The sequence below is a fragment of the Prionailurus viverrinus genome, chromosome D1 (assembly GCF_022837055.1).
Source record: "Prionailurus viverrinus isolate Anna chromosome D1, UM_Priviv_1.0, whole genome shotgun sequence".
Lineage (NCBI taxonomy): Eukaryota > Metazoa > Chordata > Mammalia > Carnivora > Felidae > Prionailurus > Prionailurus viverrinus.
Window position 1 is genome coordinate 96897998 of NC_062570.1, and position 25877 is coordinate 96923874.

Sequence of the window (25877 nt, forward strand, 5' to 3'; positions counted from 1 at the left end):
TGGAAGTCCAAATCCCATGCAGGGTAGAGGAAAGTTCATACTCAACCCAAGCAGCTAGCCTGTTGTCTATACACACTGCAGAAAGAGGAGCTGTTTGTTACTTTGTGTTCTTTTGCTTCATTTCTGTGTTCCATTGTCTCCGCTCTAGAGGATTAATAATGGCAGGGATCCTATTTATTTAAAAGTGGATATGGGGGCACCTGGGTGGCTCAGTTGGTTAAGTGTCCAACTCTTGATTTCAGCTCAGGTCATGATCTCACCATTTGTGAGTTCGAGCCTCACATGGGGCTCTGTGCTGACCGTGTGGAGCCTGCTTGGAATTCTCCCTCTCTCTCTGCCCCTACCTGGCTCATGCTGTGTCTGTCTCTGTCTCTGTCTTTCTCTCTCTCTCTCTCAGTAAATACACACATACATACATACATACATACATACATACATACATACATAAAAGTGGATATGGAAGGTACAAGCTGGGTGATGCCACTGGATTTTCAGAGTAATGTATCAGATCTAACATATACCACTTTGCCACCCCTAAGGTTCAAAAGAAGTCCTTTGGTTCTGTAAATAGACACATATGTTCAAAGGAAGGCACAGCTAACATTTACTGGATATCTGCCATGTGCCAGGCGCTGTGCTGCTAAGTGCTTTCATGTTCATTCTCACAGTCAGTGATGGGAAGATAGTGTTATTATTCTGTCTTCGTAGTTGAAGACACAGGTTAAACGCGATTGATTTGTTTAGGATCACATGACTAGTAAGGAGTACACCTGGGATTTGAAGCTCTTCCCGAAGACTGTTCGTTTTTTCTCTTTCTTTCTTTCTTTCTTTCTTTCTTTCTTTCTTTCTTTCTTTCTTTCTTTTTCTTTCTCTTTTTCTTTTTCTTTCTTTCTTTCTTTCTTTCTTTCTTTCTTTCTTTCTTTCTTTCTTTCTTATTTAGAGAGAAAGTGAATGTGAGTGGGGGAGCCACAGAGAGAGAGAGAGAATCCCAGGCAGGCTCCAAGTGAATGCAGGGTTTGTTCCCATGACCCTGGCTGGCATCATGACCGGAGCCGAAATCAAGAGTTAGATGCTTAACTGACTGAGTCACCCAGGCACCCCCAGAGACTGTTCTTTCTATGATATATTATTGTCTTATGTGATCCCGGACCTTAGAGACATCTTGTTTGGTTTCTCATATGATGTCGAGTAGAAATCTGACCTAAATTAGTACATTTCCAGTAAAAGCGTGCATTGAACTGCTGAAGGCATTTCACTGTATCTAAAACAGTTTCTGCCATCAGAAGATTCCTACCTATTTTGAATCTAAATCAGTTTCCCTGCAACTTTCACCCAGCTACCGGTCATGGTTCTAACTTTAGAGGCCACGGAGAACAATTCCCCTTTCATCTGATAATCCTCCTGATAGCCTAATGTATCAGTCAAGGCCAACATAGAAGACCGAAACCACCAGTAACCTGAACAGGAAAAGTTTAATATAAAGAATCATTAACCAGTAACGGGTGATTGGTGACTAAGAAGTAAAAACTGTAAAGATAACAGGAGCCCCTTCCCCAGCTAGATGTGAGATTCAGACCTTGTTGGAGAGCGTGTGACAATACGTAGCCCACTGCATAGTGAAGTGTGCGGGGGTTGCAGGCTCAGTCTGGTGACCGGGAAACCTACCGCTCCCCTTCAGTACCCACGGAATTCAATAGGAAGCTACCCAGAGCGTGTTCTTGAACTTACTAGGAAACTGTTGAGGGCTTCAGTGAGCTCCCGTGGAACCACCCATGGCGAGGGACCCTCAGCTGCATTGCTCTTGGGGGTCTCTGCAGAACCTGTTGTGAAGGGGCCCCTTAGAGGTGCCACTTACACTTGGTGGGGAGAAGTGCGGCTGCCTGTCTGTCTTCTGGCCAAGGACCGAAGGAGCAAGAAGTTAAAGAGGCACACTGAAACTAGAAGAAAAGCCCTCTTCCCTCCCAAGGGTCCCTCCAGCACCCTCCACAGACAAAGCCTAGAATTGAGCTAGTTGGCAAAAGGGAAATGTATACGGGATCTAGTTCCAGTATGAGAAACAGGGCAATGAAGGGTGGCATTGGAGCTGAGGGGCAGTATGCTGACAGCTGGCACAGTTGGTTTCTTTAAACATTCCATAGAAATCCTGGATTCATGTGCCTGCACTGCCCCTGTCACTCCTCCCAGACTGTTTTCCAGGTTGTTGGAACTTTCTCCGTATTTTGACACCCAAATCTGAACACAAAAGCTCTCAAAGTGTGGTCCAGGGACCTGGACATCCATGAGAATCTTGCAGGGGTCTGGGAGGTTGAAATTATGTTCATAATAATACTAAGTCACCTCCATTTCCCACTCTTTATTCTTTCACAAGGTGACAGAGGAGTTTTTCAGAGGCTACGTAACATGGGATAACATCAATCTAGTGGCTAGTGGAATGTGTGCTTGTGTATTCTTGTGTTTTAAAATTTCCTCAGTTGTCATTTCTCATACAAATTGTGTGTGTGTGTGTGTGTGTGTGTGTGTGTGTGTGTGTGTGTATCCCATATAAGGAAAGCTTCTTTGGGGTTCTCAACGATATATATATTTATTTATAATATAAAGTATTGTCAAGTTAGCTAACATACATTGTATACACTGTGCTCTGGGCTTCAGGAGCAGATTCCCATGATTCATCGCTTACATACAACACCCACTGCTCATCCCAACAATGTGCCCTCCTCAATGCCCATCACCCATATCCCCCTCTCCCCCACACCCACCCCAGGGTTCTCAACAATTTTTAAGAGCCCATAGGAATCCTGACACCAGAAAGTTTGAGACTCAGTGGTCTAGTAGGTGGGGCTATAACCTCTTATATTTTAGACGTTATGATTCATGTTTTATAAGGATTTAGACAGTAGATTTATGCCAGGGGTTTTATTTACCTGGAAGAGGGAGTGGGGAGCAAATGAGAATAAGGATGACTGCTGGAGAAAACATTGAGCTTCATTGTTTTGTCCCAGATCTAGATAAGCATGAGGTGTTCAAGCTGCAATAGATCGTACATGTTCTGTTTGGTTTTTGATGCTAAACAGACTTAGATTCAGTCACAGGCCTTCTCATTTATTAGCTCTGTAACTCCTGCCAAATTACTTAATCTCTGTGAGCCTTGTAACTACTGCTACTACTTTGTAAGTAATTTCTGCCCCACGGGGTTGTCAGGAGGATTGGATGACATTGCATCTACAAAGCGTGTGGCATATACTAGTTGCTTAGTAAAGGTGCCCTCCCCCCACCCCTGCTTATTCTTAGAGGAGAACGAGAAGGAGTTGCCTGAGACCCCATAGGTAATACAGGACTCAGGTCTTCAGTCTCTCAAGTCCTGTGTCCGTCCATTTATTCCAAAGTTATTTATTATGTGCTTCTGTGCCAAGAAGGAAACGATAATTAACTACTGTTATTGATTAAAAGGCAGTGACCCATAGGATCATTTCTTTGGTGTTCAGTTCAGTCTTTTCTTGGAGTTGACTGCTTTTTCAGGCTCTGTGCTTATTTAAGGCTGAATGCCTTCCTTAATTACAGGGCCTCCATTGTGCCGGCTTCTTCCAGGACTCTGTCCCAACAATGTGTTACAATGGATACACTATAAAATGTACCTTAGTGAGATATTTCATCCGAAGGCAGTAAAGACAGCCTTTTCCCTTCTGACTCTCCCTCACCACCCTTCTCTTTAGTATGGGGACCTGGGAGCGGCCACAGGCATTTGGAACTTCAAGACCCACGCAGACAGCATCTTTCCACAATTACACAATGGAGTTTTGGGAACCAGTATGATACCTAGCTTTCCTCTTGTCATTTGACAAATGCTGTGTGAAGAACACACTACCCTCTGTAAAGAACCCCGAGGTCTATGGACAGGGGTGCTATGCTAAATGCGCCATTTTAAAATGAGGAACCTGTGGTTGAGTTGCTTCAATCATTTCAGAGTAGAATGGCAAAAAATGTAAGGCAGGTCATGGGTTGGTGTTTCTTCAGTATACTAGAAAATCCCGCATAATTGGACCTAGAAATTTGATATTTATTCTGTAAATTGGTCATGATGAGAAACCAAACCTAGTGAATCAGAGCGAAGGGGTGGTTGAGGGGATAAAGTGCTAAGTTAAGAAACCCACGTTGTTCAGTGAGACCCGTTTTGAGGGCTGGATTTTAGCGGCATTGATCTCTGTTTGCGATTGCATTGTGGAGGCTGGCACATCGGGGCAGACACCTCGAGCGCGTGCTTTGTCTTTGCTGGCAGAGCGGAGGCATGCTTTGAGCTGGGGTGTGCCTGGCCGGAGGTATTCAGGGGAGCCGGTGGAATTCTGGTAGCAAACCCTGGGCCTGAGAATGAGACGGTGTGGACTTGACCCCTCCTCTTGTTGTGATCTTGGGTCTCTCTGCTTCTCTGTGTCTCAGTTGTGAGCGGAAGCCATCTGTGCACTCTGGCTAAGACAGCCTTGAGGTTGAGTAGTGTTGTGAGGACCTAGAGAGGACAGAAGTACTTACCGAATTTTATAACCAGGCATCTGTAAGAGCTCCTCTGTGCCCAGTTGTACGTGTGGGTTGAGTGGGAGCCGTGGAAGTAAGTTCCATCACATCTGTGGCATGGTGCATTCACTGCTTTATCTCCTCACAGAGGTTAGAAGAGTAATGCATGCCTCGTTTCTTCCCCCCCCCCAGACTCTCTCTGGCCCAAAATCCGGGTTCCATTGAAAGTTGTGAGGACTGCTGAAAACAAATTGAGTAACCGATTCTTCCCTTATGACGAAATCGAGACAGAGGCTGTCCTGGCTATCGACGATGATATCATCATGCTGACCTCTGATGAGCTGCAGTTTGGTTATGAGGTAAGGAGGTTTCAGACAGTCTGTTTACATATTGACTGTTTCTTGCCTAGCGTTGCTTGTCTTTCCTAATGAAGAGGATTAGATTTCATCGTCTAAAGCCACAGTTTCTACTCCCTAGTCGATAGTGCCTAAGAGCGTGGGTTATGAAGCTGTTCTCCCAGACTTTGGGGAAACCCTATCCTAGAGTGACAGCTGTGGCCTCCACTACTTTTGGGAACTCCCAGGGAGAGTCCCAGGGGATATTTTCAAAAGAGCATCTATAGCATTTAACGAGCACTTAATTGATGTCTCCTCGAATGGCACTTCCCCTGACTCAAGCAGCTGGGCGCGGCAACAATAAAAACGCCAATGAGCAGAGACGCTGGAGACGCTGACAAACAGAAAGCAGACCCTGTTGATGGCTTTCTTTCTGAGGTTTAAGTGGAGAGGTTGGCTGCCTGTCTTTAGGGAGAAACATGCTCTATCACTGTTCATTCAGTGCGGCTGATGGATTAGGCTGGGTTCAAGGGTTAAGTATGGAGACCAGTAAAGGTCTCCCCAGGGGAAAGTGCCAGAGCCGAGGCCTGGTGAAAAGCAATAGGAATTGATGAGCTCTGTCAGGGAGAATGTGCGTGAGATGCATGGCGTGACGGCGGCAGGAGGAGGCCTGCGGTGCGGGGATGTGACGGCGGCATCGGACCTGAACAAAACAGAGAGTATACGTCAATTAGCCACGGCCGACACAGGGAAAGTGGTGCGGTCTGTCCCCTACACGCGTCCTGCCCGTGAGAGAGGCAGCCGTCTTTGTAGTTGACTCGGGGTTTGCTGAAGTTGAGGTTCTAAGAAATCACGAAATGTTATTATATGAGGCCATATTTGGCACTCAGATTTTATTAAATGAATATATATATATTCTATATTGTGTATTTATTATAGAAGTTCATTTTCTAACCCTTAAGCTAGAAGTGGATTTTCAGGGGAAGAAATAGGAATCCCCCTGTCACCACCACCAAAAATTAAAAGCTCAAGTTCTTTGTTTGTTTGTTTTTTTAAGTTTGAGTGTAACAGAAATTGTTGTGAATTAGGCTGGTGTGTGATACAGTCAGTATAGTTACTGGCCGGTGAAAGGCGTGAGAGTGGCTAATCAAACATGTGTGTCATCTTTTTGGGTTTATTCTCATTCACAGAGATGTCTTTTACATTATCACATCTAGGATATTAGATGATTTGTAGCACACTATCATTCCCATTTTTAAAAAAAAGCGAATTACCTACTTGTTTCTCTAGCCAACTCATGGCAAAAAGACCTTTTTTTTTGGCCAGTGTTTTCTCTCTTCGTTGCATATAGTGGCTTCAGACTATATTCATGGGTTTTTTTTTTTTTTTTTTTTTGTGGTGAAAGGAGGTGGATAAAAGGGAACATTTGGAATGGTATAGCCAAGATGGATAGAGTGCTCCCTCCTCAGTATTTTCAGTTGGGCTAAATGAAGTCTAGTGAAAGAAAGGTAGACTTGAGGCACCTGGCTGACTCATTCGGTTGAGCGTCCTGCTCTTGATTTTGGCTCAGGTCATGATCTCACTGTCGTGGAGTGGAGCCTGCTTAAGAGTCTCTCTCTCTCCCTTTCCCTGTCTCCGCTCATGCTCTCTCTCTAAAAAAAAAAGAAAGAAAGGTGGACTAAGCGTATTCCTTTTGACCTTGAGTTGAAATCTTAAGATGTTATGTATATTGAACCCTGGGATTTCTTTCAACCTTGAGTTTGTTTCAAGCCTCTTCCGCTTTTTCCTCTGATGACCTGTGTTTGATTCCACATCACCTTGAAGGAAGTACCTGCCTATTGGAGGAGTGGCAGGCAGGAAAACGCCTCCTCTACATTAATCTGAATCTTCTCTAGATGCCGTGGAAGGCGAACTTTCATAACTACTCTCTGTATTCCAGTGAATGTTCTGGGTGTTCTTATATTACTTACGATCTTTTCTCAAACCTGCAAGACAGTTACTGCTTTTCTCATTCTTTACTAAGACTAAGAAGGTTAGATAACTTATCTACAGTCACACAGCTAATGAGTGGAAGAGTTGGAATTTCAGTCCAAGTTTGTCTACACTATGCTGTCCTCTAAGATTTTACCCTGTCAGAGACTACTGGTTTGCAAAAGTAGTACGAAGAGCCATGAGCATATCAGTTGTCTCTCACAGAGTTATCCTGATGCTAAGGAAAACAAACAGGTTTCTCAGGCATCCCTACCATTGGTGCTTTAGGGTAACTTTGTAAAAGTTATTTCTTGCATGGTAGTTAATATAATGGACAAAGTTAGGATAGCTCTGGACCTGAATTCCTGCCCTTTCACTGACTAGTTAATGACCATGGACAAGTTTTTTAATCTCTCTGGATGTTATTTTATTCTTGCATAAAATGGCAGTAACAATATCCACTTCATTAGATTATTGTGTACATAGAAAATTCCGTAGTGCCTAGCACATGGAAAGAGAATGCTCAGTGACTGCTCCTTCTATGTGGTAGGCAGTATCCTCTGCACTTTACAAGACACCATGTTGGCTGCTATAATGGCGGCTACTATGGTTATTCCCATTATCCCACTCATGACTCCGCTGTGGTTCGTGGGAAAGGTTGTGGTTTCCATTCTTCTTGGGACATTACTGTTCTAGAGAGGGTACCCACTTTTGTGTTGAGTCAAAAGACAGAAGGTGATGGGGCTCCTGATCCTGTTTTTTGTTTGTTTGCTTGTTTGTTTGTTTGTTTTTGGCCAAAGCCTGGGATTATTTCATGCAGGAATTGGGAGCAAGCCTGACTGATAAAGTGAATTAATAAATCTGTTAACAAAAATTTATGTCCAAGGGGAGTTACGTTGGAACCCAGAGCTACTTTCTTGTGCTGAGCACAGTGCATTTGGATTATATCTATCTTATTAATTGCTACTCATCCATCAGCACTCAGCTCAATTGTTGCTATCTCAGAGAAGCTTTCAGGGAGGTTAGGTTCAGAGCACTCTACCTCTTTGTGAGCAAATAATTAATTGTGAAGTATATTGTTTAATGTCTGCTTTTCTTCTAGAATGTAAGCCCCACAAGGGCAGGGATCATGGCTGTCTTGTTCATTGCTTTATCTCTATGCCTGACCCGGTTTATTCCATTCAGTGGTTACTCAGTAATAGTTGATGAATAAACAAACCTTTATCACCAGCATGCACATGAAAGCTATGGAATAAGTTACTCCGGCGTGCGTGCCCATCCACCGTGATCCACAGTCTGGATCCAGCCATTTTGAAAAACCATTTGGAATTTCAGATGCTAACCATATACCTACCATGTGACCCACCATTCTTCATATAGAGATTTACCCTAGAGATATAGGAGCACACATATACACAAATACTTGTACACCAATATTCATAGCAGTTTTTACTTGTAAAAGCTGGAAACTAGAGGAGAAACACAGAATGTCTGTCCAATCTGAATGAATAATCGTGGTATATCCATACAATAGAATACTACTCAGTAATAAATATGAATGAGCTATGGAGACATACCATGGATGTATTTAATAATAATTATGATGAGTGAATGAAGCAAGATGAAAAAGAACATATGATTACCTTTACGTAAAATTTTAGAAAATACAAACTAATTTTCAGTGATTGAAAGATCAGTGGTTGCCACACTTAGGAGTCGGGAGGGTCAAGCTGTGAAGGGCAAGAGGGAGAATAACAAAGAGGCAAAAAAGCATTTAGGGGTTATGGATATGTTCATTATCTTAACTGGGATGATGATTTTACTGTGTATATAGATGTACACATACTAAATTATGCATATCAAGTTATACACTTCAAATAGATTTAGTTTATCGTATGTCAAATCTTATTTCCAAAAAGCCGTAAAAAATTATATTCACGCAAATGTGTAAAAAATGCTTGAAAAATTGAAGGTAACGTGTGCCAGATATGTTCAGTAAAAACTACAAAATGTTGCTGAGAGAAATTGAAGTACAACTGCATAAATGGAAAGCTGTATCCTATGTATACATTCAAAAGTGTAATTTCTCCCCAAATTGTTCTGTAGATTCAAAGCAATCCCAGTCAGAATCCCAGACGGCTTTTTCTTTTTTCTTTTTTTTAATTGAAATTGACAGACTTGTTTGTTCTAAAATTCAAATGGAAGCAGAGTAGACCTGAAAAAGCCAAAGCAATTTTGGGAAGTAGAACAAAGTTTCAGGACTACCCCATTTTAAGAATTATTATAAAGCTACAGTAATCAAGACACTGTGGTATTGTTGTCAACTTAGACATACACATCAACGAAACACAATAAAGAGTCCAGAAGTAGAGCACACATGTCGTTAATTTTTGACAAAGGACCCAAGTCCATTCAATAGAGATGGGAGAGTCTTTTCACTAAGTGGTGTTAGAACAATGTGATATCCTTATGTCAAAGAAAAATAAATCATGACCCTCACCTCACAGTGTATGTAAAAATTTAACTAGTCCTCAATGTAAGAACTAAAATTACACAACTTCTTAAAGAAAGCAGAGGAGAAAATCATAGCGCATTGAAGCTAAGCAATTATTGTTAAATACGAGACAAGTAGCATGACTTACAAAAGAAACCAAAATGGATAGGTTGGACTTCCTCAAAATTACAACACTTGAAAAGACACTTCTAAGAAAGTAAAAAGGCAAGTCCTATATTGGGAAAAATATTTTCAGAACATACATGTGGTAAAGAACTTGTATCTAAAATATATAAAGAGCCCTCACAACTCAGGAAGAAGAAGACAAAGAAGTCAGTAAAAAAGAAAAGGGGCAAAAGATTGGAGCAGTTACTTCACAAAGGAAGATAAGATATGTAGGTATAAACTAACATACGAAAAAGTCCTCCACATCATAGTCATGAGGGCAATTCTAAAATACAAGCACAGCGAGTTACCACTACATACTCACTAGAATGACTAAAAAAAATGTAAAAGAATGACAATGCCATGTGTTGATGAGGCCATGGAGCAACTAGAACTCTCACATGTTACTGGTAAATATGCGAACTGGTACAACTAATTTGGAAAACAGTTTTGCAGATTCTCATGAAGTTAAACGTATACTTTTCATATGATGCAGCTTCCAAAAGAAATAAAAACATATGTCTTTACACAAAGACATGTACTCAATGTTTACAGCCTTATTCATAAGATCCCAAACTGTAGATGTCAGCCGGCAAATGGAAGAGCAAACTGTGGAATATCTATGCAATGGAATGCCACTCAGCAAGAAAAAGAAATGGACAACTGATATATGGAGCAACCTGGAAAAGTGTCAGAATCATTATGCTAAGTGAACGAAGCCAGATACCAAAGAGTACTTCCTATATGTCTTGCCCATGTATATGAAGTTCTAGAGTAGAAAAAACTATGTTGCCAGGGGTAGTGGATGAGACTGACGAGAAAAGAACAGAAAGGAACTTTTCAGACAATGGAAATGTTCTAAACTTTGTGATGGTGGTTTTATGACTATATACGCTTGTCAAAACACACTTAAATTTGGTGATTTTATTGTAAGTAAATTCCATGTCAAAGCTGACAAAAATTTGTGGGATGCAACTAAAGTGGCTCTTAGGGGAAATTTATAGCATTAAATGCTTGTATTCGGAAGGAAGAAACGTCTAAAAGCAACACCTAAGGTTTGTTCCACCTTTAACGACTTTGAAAAGGAAGAGTAAGTTAAACCCAAAGCAAGTGGAAGGAAAGAGTAAAAGAAGTGCTAATGAGGAAGTAGAAAACAAACCAACAGAGAGAATTTACAGATACAGAAATTGACCTTTGGAAAGAACGAACAAAATTGGTAAGCCCCTAGCCAGAACACTCAAAAAAAAGAGAACACAAATTATCGTTGTCAGGAATGAAAAGGAATTAAAGAAGGATTGACATTATAGATCCTACAGACATTAAAAGAACACTAAGAGAATACTATTAAAATTTTTATGAAAGTAAGAATTCTTTGGAAATTACAGCGTATGTAAAATTAAATAGAATATATGCGTATATATAATTCTCTATTAAAAAACTGAAGTTGTTATCAAAATCTTCCTGCAAAGAAAACTCTAGGCCCAGATGGTTTTACTGGTGATTTCTTAAGAATGTAAGGTGTTGGAAAAAAAATTAGAAAGTGAAGAATAAAGAAAATTAGAGATAATCTAGCTTCCTCACGTTATGGGTAAGGCCCATCTGTAAGCTATATATGAAGCCCTTAAGTGACTTACCTGGTGTCACCCAGTTAGTAATTGGCACTAATAGGGCTTAAACTCATTTTAGTGGTATTTTCACCATACCGTGTCACCTGTAAAGATTTCATTATATAACTGGGCTTAGAGAGAACCAGTTACAGTATATAGAATTATAATGATCATTATATATATAGCTGTTCTTATTTTTGGCTGTGTACCATTCAAAAACCAATTTGTTGAAATCTCCCTGTGGGGAAGATAAAAACACCTGAACGTTTTCTTTGTTATTCTAATATTCACAAGCAAGAATCCATATCAGTCAGGAAAACAAATCCATACTAGTTGTTTCAATAGAATGGATTTAATATATGAAAATTTCTGATACAGGTATTAGAGAGCTTGAGAGAGCAAAAGGGAACCCTGGAAGTATAAAGAGATGATAACTGTAGGACATGAGGAACAAAGGAAAGGAAGGAAGTGGTTGGGGTCATTAGAACCTACATGCTGGGAAGAGAGCCTTCCCCCTCCCCCAGTGCTGGGCCTTAGACCTTCGCAAAGGGCCACTGGCTGACTTTTGCTGGTAGTTCAGAGAGCAAAGAAGTAGCACCTCATCCCTTCCCAGCCAGAGAGTGGAGGGAAGATTAAGGAAAGGAGGAAGCTGGAAAAGGGATTCTCTAAATCTGTGTGTAAAGTCCTGGGGGCACTCCCACCTCTCCCTTCAAAGCAGCCCATGCACGGAACTAATTAGAATCAACACAGCAAAAGCTTTGAAAAATGAACAGTGGTGTAGAATACCAACCAGGTTTCAAGAATTGGCGCCTGGGTGACACCCAAGTTGGGCAGACCAGAAGAGCACTATCAAGTCTTTGAAGACTGAATTGTTACTCGATCCACAGCCCACAAAGGTGGGTCAGGGCCTACATTCTGAACCTAAACTCCCTGATAAAATATGGAAACTTAAAAGGAACAGAGTCTCATAGTAATATTCAAAATGTTCAGGGTACAATTCAAAATTACTCATCATACCAGAATTGGGAAAATTGCAACTTTTATGAGAAAAGACAGTCAACAGATGCCAACACCAAGATGATACAAATATTGGAATTATTGGACAAGGATTTTAAAACCACTATCATAAAAGATGATTTAATAAGCACTTATGAGCACTCTTGAAACAAATGGAAAAATAGAAAGTTGCAGCAAAGAAACAGATATAAAGAACAACCATATGGGAATTTCAAAACTGATAATTACAGAAACCAAAATTTAAAATTCACCTATGGGCTCAGTAGATGAATGAAGATAACAGGAAAAAATTAGTGAACTTGAGGATAAATCAGTAGGAATTACCCAATCTGAACAACAGAGGGAACGTAGACTGAAAAAAAGAAATGAACAGAGCCTCACGGACTTACGGGACAATCACAAAAGATACATTTGGGTCATCAGAGTCCCAGAAGGAGAAGAGAAAAGAAAGAATGTGGGGCAGAGGAAATATTCGAAGAAATAATGACTGAAAACTTCCAAAATTTGGCAAAGGACATTAAACTCACAGGTTCAAGAGCTGAAGAAGCCACAGACATCCAAAGAGGTGTATAAATTTACGTACATTGTACAAACTGAATAAATTGTAGCAGAAATTCTTATGTCAAATAGTAATTGGAGAAGGAGACAAAGAAATTGGTACACACACACACAAGGAAAGGAGAAAATCTGCATAGCTACAGTGGTCTCTGTACCTGTAATAGCTTGGTTGTGAGAGCATAGTTGATATTTATAACTTTCTCCTTACACCACCCATTCGATGTTCCCTCTGTTCTCAGCCAGCTCTCTAGCATATGAATTGCACACCCAGTTTCTTTAATGACTCCAGCACTGTTCAGACTTCCTATTTCTTGTTGTGTTCATTTTTGATAAATTATGTTTTTCAGGAAATCTCTTCATTTCATTTGTACATTGTAAAATGTATTGCTATAAAGCCGTCATAGGTCTTATCTTGTTTAAAGTCTAGAGATCTGGAATGATGTTTTCTTTTTCACTCCTGGTGTTGGTGGTTTTTGTTTTCTTTTTCTTGATCAGTGTTGTTACAGGTAGAGCAGGGTCATAATCTTTGCAAAGGGTCAGCTTTTGATTTTGTTGATTTTTCTTTATTGTATATTTGTTTTATCTTTAACTTCTCTTGATTCGTTTCTTTGTTTACTTTCATGAATTTAAGTTGCTGTTATTTTTCTAGTCTTTTGATAGCTTAGATGTCCGTATTTATTTTTATAATGTATGCATTTAAAGCTGTAAATTTCTTGGTAATTACTACTTTAGGTTTATTCCCAAGTCTTGATTTCATATTTTTATTATATTTAAGTTTAAAATATTTTATTTCTATTGTAGAATCTTCTTTGACCCATAGTTATATAAAAGTATATTGCTTACTTTTGCCAGTTTTTAAAGTTATCTTTTTCTTAATTGATTTCTCATTTGATTCTACTATGGTCATATACTACATATGGTTTCATTATTTTTGAAATTTACTGCGACTGGATGGTCCAATGAAAGGTCTATTTTGGTAAATGTTCTGTGTGCACCTAAAATAAGTTTACATTCTGTAGGGGCACCTGGGTGGCTCAGTTGGTTGAGCATCCGCCTTCGGCTCAGGTCTGATCTCACGGTTTGTGGGTTCGAGCCCTGCATTAGGCTCTGTGCTGACAGCTGAGAGCCTGGAGCCTGCCTCAGATTCTGTGTCTCCCTCTCTCTCTGCCCCTCTCCTGCTCTCATTCTGTCTCTCTTTCTCTCCCAAAAACAAATTCTAAAAAAACATTACAATTTTAAATGAGTTCATTTTCTGTAGTTGTAGATGTAATGATCTTATGGGGCCAATTAGGTAAGATCAGTTATCTCGGTGCTTTTAATTTATTTTTTTGTTTTTATTTAAATTCCAGTTAGCACACAGTGTAATATTATTTTCAGGTATACAATATAGTCATTTCACACTTCTGTAAAACACCCAGCACTCCTTAATCGCCGTCACCTGTTTAGCCCATCCTTCCACCCACCTCCCCCCAGTAACCATCAGTTTATTCTCCACGGTGAGACTTTTTAATTTTAATATAATCATCCCTGTGCTTGTTCTTCTCTATAATAGGCATCTCCGATTCTTCTGTTATTTTTCTCCCAAAGCCTTTCTCATTTCTGTAGTAAATTCACTACCCTCGTTTAAATTGAAAAAAAAAAAAAAAGTTTAAATACAGTATTTAATATGTGAGAACCAAAGAGAAACCAGCAACAGACCTTTCTTACTGTGGCTCCGAAGAATTTTTTGAGAAATCTGGAGAGACAGGGGCATCTCCCCATTTGGGAATTTTTCAGAAAGAGGAAGCCAGCAGTCTTTCCAGCCTCTAGAGTGGTTTTACTAGTGCTGCCAGGAGACTGAAGAACAGACCAGATGACTTCCTGCAATCCCTTTGGGTGTAACGAATCTGAGGGATAAAAAGTACAGGCAAAGCAGTACGGTGTGGTTGCATGTGGAAAAGCGTCCAACTTCTGTGCCTTTATATAAAGTGACAAACCCCTTCCCTTCCCTGTGAAATGTGGAAAGCTCGCACGAGGGAGGATCCAGGGGGGCGGTGGCCAACAGCAACGTGTCGGGAGTCCGAGGGGAGAATACGGCAGTTACCGGAAGGGGGAGCCCAGGCCTGCTGTGGGCACGGTTCTGCCCACGCCCCTTCTGAGGCCTAGCACCTACTCAGGCACAGAGTCCCAGCACGGTTTTCACAGACGTGAGGGCATTTTAAGGTAGCGCATCTGTCAGAGGGTTGGAACCATCGATGTGCAGAGACCGTTTTGGAGTGGCGGGCTCCAGGGCGTGCCTGAGGAACTAGGGCAGAGACCAAAGGGCAGCTCACAGGCTGCATGCATCCCAAAGCGAGAGAGGGAAAGGTGGGGCTAGTGTAAGAGGTGAGAGAGAGTGGATCTAGAACCCTTTTCCAGAAGGCGGCTCACCGGAGCACAGCTAGGTCATGTTAGCCCTGTCTCCCGAGGCACGTAGACTGGCCGAGAGGGTGGGGATCACTGTGCACCCGGTGACCGTTCACAGCACCCCGGCTGGAAGGCTGTTTTAGAGAAACACGGTGCCAGAACGTGAAGGGACCTTAGGGATCATCCTGTCACCTGATGCTTTGTTGCCGAGCAGACAGAGGTGCAGAGAGGGCGGTGACCTCTTTAAGATGTGCCATGGGCGTGGACTATCCCCCTGCAGGTGCAACACAGCAGGCCCTGGGCACGGAAGGCCAGGCCGTGTTGGAGAGCCCTCTTTCCTTCCAGTGGCAGTGATTTGAGCCCACAGACGTTTGGATTCGAGACCTAATACTGCGGATCATTATTTGTTTAATTGGAAGAAAACACAGGGGTCACTTGCCTGTTTATATGGGTCATACTCCCTGTTGGAGAGCAGAGGGTTTGGGAAATGTTACATTCCCTCTCCAGCCCTGAAATCAGGAGCTGAAGAATGCTCTTCTCTGGCCCTGCGTGTTTCTGACTTGTTTGACAAGCTCTAGTGAGCTACCAGATGTGGGAATTCTTTTCAGCCTGGGATAATTTATTTATCTGTTTATGTATTTTACCAGGAAAGTATCTATTGAGTCCTTGATACTCATTTGCAAGGAAGCCCTGGGGGAGCAGTAGCAGCGTATAGTGTTACTTGAGTGTGATTTTTTTCCCCCTTAAGTCTGGCTGCTTTTATTCCAGACCTAAAGAGCTGGGAAATAAAATGCAACTTGTTCCTCCTCCCCTCCCCCGCCTTTAAGAGAGTTTCAAACATGTGGCAGAAAATGAGCCAGGCGGACTTGGCCGAATGTATGAACCCGTGAATTTATTTTTCCTTTCATACTTTGATCCTCATTTCCAACCATAAAAATTATTAGTAGCACTTAAGCGCTGAACATTTTTCACCTGAGAGATGTGAAACGCTCTTGGCTAATAATACTGGTTATAAAGTCAGTACTTCATGTGCGGATGGGAATTGGCTTAGCGTGGCTGTGTGTTGCTAGGCGCACAAAAATGCTGATGCCTTCCTTTCACTGGCTGGGTATCCGTAGGTGGCAGAGGCTGGTTGAACCTCTTGGGTGCTAATGAATTTTGAGAATTCAGTTGTATTATTTTGTTCATAACTCCCTGGGGTAATGGCAAGTACATACTTTGAAAGAATCGTGGCAAGACAGCAAGATAGCTTAGAATGCTCCATTTTTTTCCGGACGACATACAACCATCTCTGAGTGGCTCTCCTGGTATAGGAAGAACCGAGAGGGAAGGCACCAAGGGGAGAGTGAGCTCGGTGTGTGTGGTCGGCGAGAAGCAGATTGACCTGAGGAGGGAGGAAGTTGTGCCTCGGTTAACAACGGAAGCTAGCTTGGTTACACAACGTAGGGCCAGCTGAAAAGCTTAAGAAGTGGTAAAAAGAAGGATTGTAGGTTTGTACGAGTGTCTGGTCCAAAGCAGTCAGATCACAGGATGAATGCGAAACAACAGACACTAAAGACGGCGAAGGCCAGGTGGATAGAGGTGGGAAGTCTATAGACTTAATGTTCAAGTGGATTAAGGAACCAAAGAGAAGAAGACAGGCTTCCCCATAGCTCGCATTTAATTTGTGATGAGGGAGCTTGGCTAATTGAAGAATTCCAGAGTTGAGGCCCTGTGTAACAGTTACATTTGAAACAGAATTTGTAGAATTTGGAGATACTTCTATATTCATCCAGGGAGAGCAGACAGATGGTGTAATCTGTGATCCTAAGTAAACTATCCCACTTTTTCTCTGCTTGCTAGAGGAGCTGAGAGGTGAAGACAGCCTATCATAGAGTAGCCTTCACGGTAACCTGTAGCAGATAATTTAAAGAGAGAGAGAGAGACTATCTCTGTCCTCTTCATTTCTCTCCAAGCTTTCTGCCAGTGAAAGTGCCACAGATACTGAGCCGGGGGAACAAATAAATGTAAAACAAGTGTTGGGCTGGGTCTACAGACTGTTTCTCACAGACTTGTGGTTATGATCCTTCTGATAGGTTAACTGCTTTCCTCCCTAGATGTAAGCCAGAGCCCTAAATCTTACGACGTGCTCTGGTTTGTTGGGAATACAGGAGGCTGACTTCAGAAGAGTTTTCCTTGATGGCACATGGAACTCACCCTGCCGTGGGCTCTAGGGCAAGCTTACCCTTAGGGTTCATCTAGGGCACCAAGAAACTCAGTTCTTACACAGCCAAGACAGATAAAAAAGGGAACGTCCCTAAAGGAGGGCCCAAAATGCAAGGGATATCCTTGCAATGGGCGGATAATCTAATTGCTGGAAGCGTCTCAGCCTTCGGAAAGAACCGGTGCCGTACATTTCCATTCTTTGACCTCTTGGCTGACTCAGATCCTTGAGCTTTCACAGCGTCTGACCTGGTGGGTGACTGAGAGGTTCCAGTATTTCCTTCTCTTCTCTGAAGGATGGACTCTCCTCATGGCCGCCGGCACTAGGATTCACTGTGAGCTGGGCCCATTTCTGGCACGCACAAAGTCAAACCTTGCAAAAGCTGTTCTGGATTAGCATTTGTGCTGGGTCTGACACTAAAGCTTTACAGTGTAGCTAGAGCCTAAGTGGAGCTTTTTAGAATTATACGTTTCTTAGGACTCGTGGTGTGCCCTCCTCATCAATTACCTGGAGAAGTAGATGGCTGTAAGCTCTTTGGACCTTGTGCATTATGTCTGAGTGAGTGATAGTACATTTCCTGAGCCCGGCCGTAATATCAGGACAGTGGTGAATGTTGAAAAACACATCTGTCCGTCTTTCCTTACGTTGTTCACTTTCTTATGTACCCAAAGAGTGGGCATTATAGAGACCGTTGTCTTCAGAAGAGGACTAGGCCAAATGGCTCATTTCGGTGACTGTCCCTGCCCGGAAGGTGTAGTCAGAGCCTCCCTCAGAGGAGACATGTGGAAGACTGTGGCTCTTTCATAGAGAGTTCTGTCCCTGGGGTGTCCCTCATCGCTGCGGGCTCCGTTTTCAGCCTGGAGGAGAGTCCCGAGGAATCTGTTAGGTCTGTCCTATCTCCTCCAGCTTGCACTGATTTACACCCGGGGCTCCCGGGAGCCGGGGAAGCCGTGCATGTGGGCCGCTGCTGCCGCTGGGGCTGCTGAAAGAGGACCCGGAGCCGCGGCCAGGAGCCCACGGAGGTGCTGAGAGGAGCTGCGGTGAAGTTTGACCTCTCAGAGCTCTTCTAAAGCGCCCAGTCCCCACTGGAGAATAAGTCAAACAAATATTAAGGGAAGGAAATCGAATATCTATGCTGAACACTGGAGTAAGATCTGAGCATTTTAAAAGAGTGCCCAGTTGGGAATTACAATAGAGTGACACTTTTTTCTTCCCCACTGAGCAAATTAAAATGACAAGCTCAGAATTTATTTACCTAGCCATTAATGAAACATCCTATCTTCCCTGTCCCAAAGAGGGGGAGTGTGCTTCCTGCTGGCACATCTTCCCACCAAGGTGTCTCCTCACTGACTTCCCCCCCAGATAAGGCAGGTGAGTCGGTTTCAATATGTTTTCCATAAGCGCTTATTTCTTGCGGGGCAGTGCTGGTGCTCTTCTGCCCTCTCCACCCCCGGGCCTGTGTGCTCCCCACCGAGCCTCCGCGTCTCTCCCGTCTGCGGCACCAGCGGGCCCACCTGGCTCTGTGGCTCCGTGCCTCAAAGAGCTAATGCTTATAATGTGGGATAGTTATTTTAAAGAGGTGTTGGTACACTTGATGGTTTAAAGAATGCATACTTCCCCTCCCCCCCATTCAAAAGGAGATATCTGCAATGATATTCCAACCTGAAAGGATCCATATGTTTGAGGGTTATTGTTCCAAAAGCTGCCTGTTGTCTCGTTGGGATTGATTACAGGCTCTGGCTGCTCCAGGAATTCAGAGCTTCAGAATTTGGCTTATGATTTGGGGATATGGGGAATTCGTCTTGCATGGGCTGCTTATCTGCCTTGATTTTGATAGAGTTGCTTCAGGGAGGTGTGTGGGCAGGCCTTGGCATAGGGCCAGGGGAAACGAAAGCCATAGCAGCATCCAGGCCATGAGCGTCCCCAGCATCTGGGGGGCGGGGGGGGGGGGGGGGGGGGAGGGGAGCAGCGTCTGTAGCTTTCCAAAGAAAATTCTGTGTTGTTCCCCAGTGTGAACCTGCGTCCTTCACTGCCAGTTATAAACTCGCTTGCAAAATCATCAGTTGGAGACCGTGGTTGTTGACTGCTGCTGCATTAAACCTAGCAATTCCACATTTTGGAAGAATAAAAAGAAAGCAAGCTTAAAGGATCAGAGTAGTCCCCTGACTTCAGAATGGTCGTGACTAGGAACAGTGAGTCTTTAGAAAGCAAGGTGAACTAGTCAGTGTAATGTTTACGTCTCCCCTCTTAGATCAGATTTATTTCTTGGTGCTCGCAAGTTGGTGCCTCGGGTTTGCATTAATCGTGATTGCTGTATGTTTGCTACTCTCTGTTGACGGGTTTAGATCAGGCATGGGCAACCTTAGTTTCTAGTTTCCCAACCAGCCTTTGAGTTGGACTGAAGATGTGAGGGTTGGGGCAGAGGTCCTGTTGGCCCTCTGCTCCCTTCTTACAGCTAGGCCCCTAATTACACCCACGGCCTAGATCTCTGGGGCTAGATTGAAAAACTCCCCTAATTCAGAGTAGCCCTTTCAGGCAGGAATGTGTCTGCCCTGTTTACGACTCCGTGCCTAGTGCTTAACACATAGTGGATGCTCAGTAAATATTTATTGACTGAATGAGTGAACTTAATGTGTTCGGACATTGAATTTTCTGTAACATACAGTTTCTGAGAGTAAAATTAGTTGTTGTTCAAAGTTAAATGATCCCCTCTTCTGTATTCAGTGAGAGAATCCACGTAGAGGTTGTCTACTTGCTGGCCTGCTAATAAACACGTAGCAAAGAGTAATTTTGTACTAATTACTTACCTGGTTGGGGGCAGTGGGAATCTCAACCCTCACTTTGTAGTTCTCTTAAAATGAAATCCATGAAGCCTTTTCTTTATTCCCTGGTCTCCCACCCCCAACCCAGAAGTAATCTTACCGGCCTCTTAACTCACTTTTGTGCTTTCTCCTGTGTCCTTGCTTTCTTTCATGTCTAGCTTTTTGTGCATATGTCACTAGCTTTTCTAAACGATTAGGCCCTTAATAATAAGATACATGCTTTATTTTTGTATACATTCTTTGTTTTTTGTTGTTGTTGTTGTTGTTGTCCGAGGCTCGAACTCACGGACCGCGAGATCGTGGCCCGAGCCGAAGTCGAACGCTTAACCGACTGAGCAACCCTCTCACCCCTGTATACATTCTTTGGATTGTAAGACAGTCCCTAAAAATTATGCTGAGTGAAAAAAGCCAATCCCAAAAGGTTGTATACTACGTGATTCCATTTATATAACCTTCTTGAAATTATAAAATCATAGAAATGGAGAACCCATTAGTGATTGCCAGTGATTGAGGGGGAGGGTGTCTATAAAAGATCAGGCGGAGAAAGCTCTGTATCTTAACTGTGTCAGTGTCAGTGTCATGTGATATCACACTATAGTTTTGAGATGCTGCCATTGGGGGAAACTGGGTAAACAGTACACAGGCTCTTCATTATTTCTTACAACTGCTTTCGAATTTGCAATTATCAAAATATTTGATTAAAAAAATAGTAGAGACTCAGTAAATATCTGTGAATTGAATGTATAAATTAATTGACAAATAGGAATACTCATATCTCTCTATCCCCAAACTTTATGATTTTAGCTTGCTGCTTGATTGCCTTTCTAGAACTTGACATTAGGATTAATATTCTTAACATTAGATGAGTTAAGATGGAATGCGTCTGAATTTTTAAAAAAATGCTGTTGAGGACATCCTTTGTTTTGACAGTTTGGACTTTAAAAAGAATTTTTTTTTAAATGTTTTATTTATTATTGAGAGACAAAGAGCGCAAGCAGGGGAGGGACAGAGAGAGAGGGAGACACAGAATTTGAAGTAGGCTCCAGGCTCTGAGAGGTCAGCAAAGAGCCCGGTGTAGGGCTCGAACCCACAGACCATACGATCATGACCTGAGCCAAAGTCAGATGCTTAACCGGAGCCACCCAGGCGCCCTGACAGTTTGGACTTTATTTTAGTTTTTGCCTTTTATTGTAAGGAAATGCATTTTTTGGAAATGCATGGGATATAAATAAATAAATAATTTGAAAGCGTCCCTCAGCTGCTTGATTCCCCACCAGGACATTATGGGGTTTAAGCAGACGTATCAGGAGGGCATTATGCTGAATTAATTCATGCATAATCAGTTTGGAACCACACCGATGCTTCAGCCAGGATTACAGAGTTTATGGTCAGTGCCACTTCTTCCCTTTGCACGGTGACACGAAAACAAAGTATTGGCCAGTTTTGTAGTAGTGTCCCCGATTGCTAGGCGATGGAAGTCACCAGGGCAGTGACCTGAAGTAAGGAGAGTTCCCCCTTCCTGGACAGAGCTCGTATCTTTGGTCCCCCGTCTTTTAAATTGAGCCTCACCAAAATCAACTGGAAATTCTGAAGCCTCAGTAATAGTTATTCATAAAAACTAAAGTTTCCGTTTTCCACTCGATTTAAAGGATTTAAAGAGAGTAGCCATTTGACTTATCACTTTTCTTCTTTTAACTTTATTAAACAATCCCATGGGACCAGACGTAGAAATAGTATCCCCCGTCCCCCCCACCCCGAGCTGAGGTCATGGAAATAAAAATGATTTCATGTTTAGTGTGTCCTGAGGAGTGTGAGATTGGAAAACCCACGACCCAGTCCTGACCCATCCCTTACCCCTCCCGTCCCCTCAAACTCACGTCTTTCCTTCTCTTTGTTATTCTCTCTCAGGAGATTCGTTGCCTCGTGAAAGATAGTAGTGGAGTTTAATCTTTCATTCAGCTGCTTTTTGCTTGTATTTCCTTCTCTGTCCCGAGCCTCACCGATCACCAGGATCCAGCAGACCCACGGATGTCATCTGTGGGGTCTCACTAGTTTGCTGCACAGCTGACAGGACTTCCTTCTTTTAATGGTGTGAGCATGTGGCTTTCTTTGCTAAATGGGAACCACATTCATGAAGAGCCTTCAGCTTTTAGAAGACAAATGCCAGGGGGGAGCACAGGGTTTTGTGGGTTTCCCCACCTCCTCTCCCTACCCGTTCTACCCTCAGCTTGGTCAGTACGCGTGCGTGACTCTTCCCGTGTCTGCACTAGCACTCGTGTAGAACACGGGTCCCGAATGCCATTCCAGACAGCACCACCTGACTTCTTTGTTTCCCAAGTGGGGCGCTGAGTGTGGGGACATGAGGCGCTTTTCAGCCTCGGAAGAGTGGGAAATCCTGCGACTTCATGAACAGATGCCCAGGCTGGGAGTTAGGCTCCAGCTTCGGCTCGAACTGACAATGTAACGTTGGGAGGGCCTCTTCTTCTCCAGCTGTTTTCTCATCTGTACGGCGAGGGAGCCGCACAGAATGAGCTCTGCCTTCCACATGGTCTCCAGCTGCGGATCTCTGAAGTGGCCTGGGCAGGGGCCAGCAGCTCAGACTGCCAAAGCGTGAGTCTTCTCCTTACCATCCACAGAAGACCCCTGGTTGTGCCATCGGGTGAGATGGTACAGATCAGGATGAGGAGAATGTTTCAAAGCCAGCTCCTCCAGCAGGGTCTTCTTAATTGTGGTTACCATTGCGGGATTTAATGGTACAGTCTCAACTCTGGCCAACCCCAGCCTGTCTCTTTGCCTTCGTCACGGCCCCGAGTCCAAAGAGAGAACTCGAAAGGAACGGGAGAGCATGTCTCCCAGCACCAAGGCACTGACCTTCAGCCAGACTGGGGCAAGTAGAATGGCTGCCCAAATCCCAGAAGCCTCCCCATGATCCTGGCTTTGCTGCTTGGCTTATTTTAAGCAAACCCTGGCCTCGGATTGGAAAGGTCTCTCAGGCAGACTGAAGTGATCCAACAGGTAAATCTTAATACTTAACACAGCATGTACATGTATTTGTCAAAACCAACCGGCATCAGGGAACTCCAGGTGACAGCTCAGGGCTCCCTCGCTCTAGATGTCTAGCGTTGGCATTTAACTGCATCCCGGGTGTGGATGGAGGCTCTTTGGCTTTTTGGCAAAAAGAGAAAACTACCAACGCAAACTACCAACCACCGGTGTGACTAAAACGCATGAGCTGAGGGGCGCCTGGTGGTCAGTCGGTTAAGCGTCCGACTTCGGCTCAGGTCATGATCTCACAGTTTGCGACTTTGAGCCCCGTGTCGGGCTCTGTGCACACAGCTCGGAGCCTGGAGCCTGCTTCGGATTCTGTGTCTCCCTCTCTCTCTGCCCCTCCCCTGCCCACGCTCTTTTTCTTTCAAACATAAATAAACATTACAAAAAATAAAAAAAAGCATGAGCTGAAAATGAAGCCAATCAACTCAAGCCCCAGTCTACTTCTTTTCAGGAAATTCCAAATATAAAAGGTGAGCTTTGTTCCTGGAGGGCTGAGAGTGAATCCGATAACTGGCCCTTCTGTGGAAACTAGCCAGGAATTGGCATGCAGCCAGCTAGCCCTCTCCCATCTGGGCAGCATGCAGGACAAGCCCGAGGGAAGAAGGGCCACTAATCCAAAGATGTTCGAAAGTCAGGATCCCGGCACCTCTGCCTCCGCTGACCCAGGCGTGTGACCACGGGGTTTGGGCTGGTTCCTGGGGTTCTGTTCCACTCTGATGGTTAGGGATGGACACAACCCAGGGGCCATGTACAAGGACAGAGGTGAAACCCCAGGCCGGTTTGATGTGCCTTGGATCCATATTTCCCGCATTTCCCTCACTGCTTCTTCGTCTGTCTGGGCTCCTGACTCCTGATACATGTGGTATCCCTCTCACCCAGTAGCAATATCCCTGTGGAACTGTGTCTTTGAACTGTGATGACTATAGCAGCCCCTTCAGAGAGTTGCTTTTCTCCTAAAGCTGACCCGTGATTTCATAATTGCATAGCCCAGATGGGTACCACCTGTTGTTACACCTTCCCCCTGCTCCCCCCAGTCTGTTTCCTGAATCTGTGGTTAGCACACACCCTGGGTTTAAAATGCACTCTCCAAGTTAGCTTGGAATATAGTGCATTAGCTAGCCTCTTTTCAGGAACATTTGTTGGGTACCCATATGTGAACGGTACTTTAAACCAAAGTTAAATAATGCGGGCCGTGTACTTTAGAGACTTACAACTCGCAACTGATCACAGCTGGGTTAGTTTCTTTGGGAGTATGTCAGTGAGGAAGAAGATAGAAGATTTTAGCCCTGAAAGGACATTAGAGGTCATTTAATCCAGCCCCTCTTTTGCAGATGGCAAAACGAAAGCAGGACAACGTGAAGAGTTTGCTTGCACAACTCCTCAGTGGCCGGGCGAGGCCTGGATCTGCTTTAGCCAGATCCTCTTGGTGCACTTTTTGTAGCAGGTGATCTAGGCTGCCTCCTGTGCCTTTGAAACAAAGATGGACGGTCTTAGTTTGATCAGCTGGCATTGGGAAGCCACAGAAGACCTCAGGAAGTTGGAGGGAGGGAGGGAGGAAGGGAGAGAGGAAGAGAGAGAGAGAGGGGAGATAGATAACTCTGAAAACAGCTCAGTGAGCATAGCTGGGAGTTCAGAGAAGAACACATTTCCATAATCCAGGTAAGGGGTGGTCAGGACCAAGTTTGTAAACCTTTGAGTGGAAGCAAACAGCATGGTATTACCTTGTTTAAACAGTGATGTGGAATTGGCCCCTAAATGTAAGGATTCTGTGTCTCCCTCTCTCTCTGCCCCTCCCTCCCTCTCTCTCCCCCCCACCTCTCTCTTAACTCTCTCACTCTCTCTCAAAAATAAACATTAAAAAAAATAGATGAGGACAGTCTATACAGAGGACTTCAGCAGTGCAGGCAAACCATCGAGTAATGGCTTAGTGACCTGAGCAGAGCTGTGGAAGCACTGTTACTAGAACTCCAGGGATATCGTGTGAAGTTTCAGATGCCCGCACTGCAATATATAAAGGCATCTGTTAGTAATGACAGAAGGCTGACCCCGGAGCATTTCCCTGAGGTAAAAAGAAAAAAGCTGAATTAGAGTGGGAGGTGGGTAGCCATGAGGAGAGGGGGTGGAATTAGAGTTCTCGCTCTTCTGGCTGGGAAGATGCTTTACTGTCTACATAATCGACTTCGTACTACACTGGGGCTCGATCAGAGAGGGCCCATCCTGCTCGGCCCCACTCCGTTTTGATCCCGTAGTCAGCTGCAGAGTTATAGATGAAGTGACAAGGATGGTCTCTTGATTGTATCCAGCTGCCTGGAGTAAGTCAAGGGCAGAGAGGCCCCGCCTGAGGAACAGCGCTCACCAACGGCTCCAAAGGAATCTGAAGTTCAGGACACCTCTGATGCTTTTAGAACAGCGTAGTTCAGCATTCTGTGACCCAGTGTCACCGAATTTAGTCCCTGTGGAGGGAAGTCTGATAAGTGGCTTTAGCCAACAGGAAGAAGACCGAAATCCTGACGGCGTTTGACCCTAAAACTGAGCCAGTGTTGTTATGGTTGCTGCCAATGGGGGCTTGCAGAGAAGGACCCGTGGGAAAGCGCAGGGATTGCAAAGCTTTGTTGACTCCAAGTAGATGCGGGGAAGACGCAGCTTGCATCCGGCAGGGGTGTTCCCCACCCCTGGTGTTTAGTTTACTTACTTGTGCCTGGAGCCCTTTCAGAAGCTCTTTCATTCCGCTGAGGTGACTGCGGCAGCGGCGTGACTTGAACAGGC

At 43.8% G+C, this 25877-nt stretch overlaps 1 protein-coding gene across 1 annotated transcript in view; it reads left to right on the plus strand.

The window, feature by feature from the left end:
* Window positions 1-25877, plus strand: part of EXT2 (exostosin glycosyltransferase 2) — a 147365-nt gene that overhangs the window by 104660 nt on the left and 16828 nt on the right. The window contains exon 10 of the mRNA XM_047878133.1: window positions 4696-4862. Coding sequence (XP_047734089.1) covers window positions 4696-4862 — 167 coding nt within the window. The remainder of the gene's footprint in view (window positions 1-4695; window positions 4863-25877) is intronic.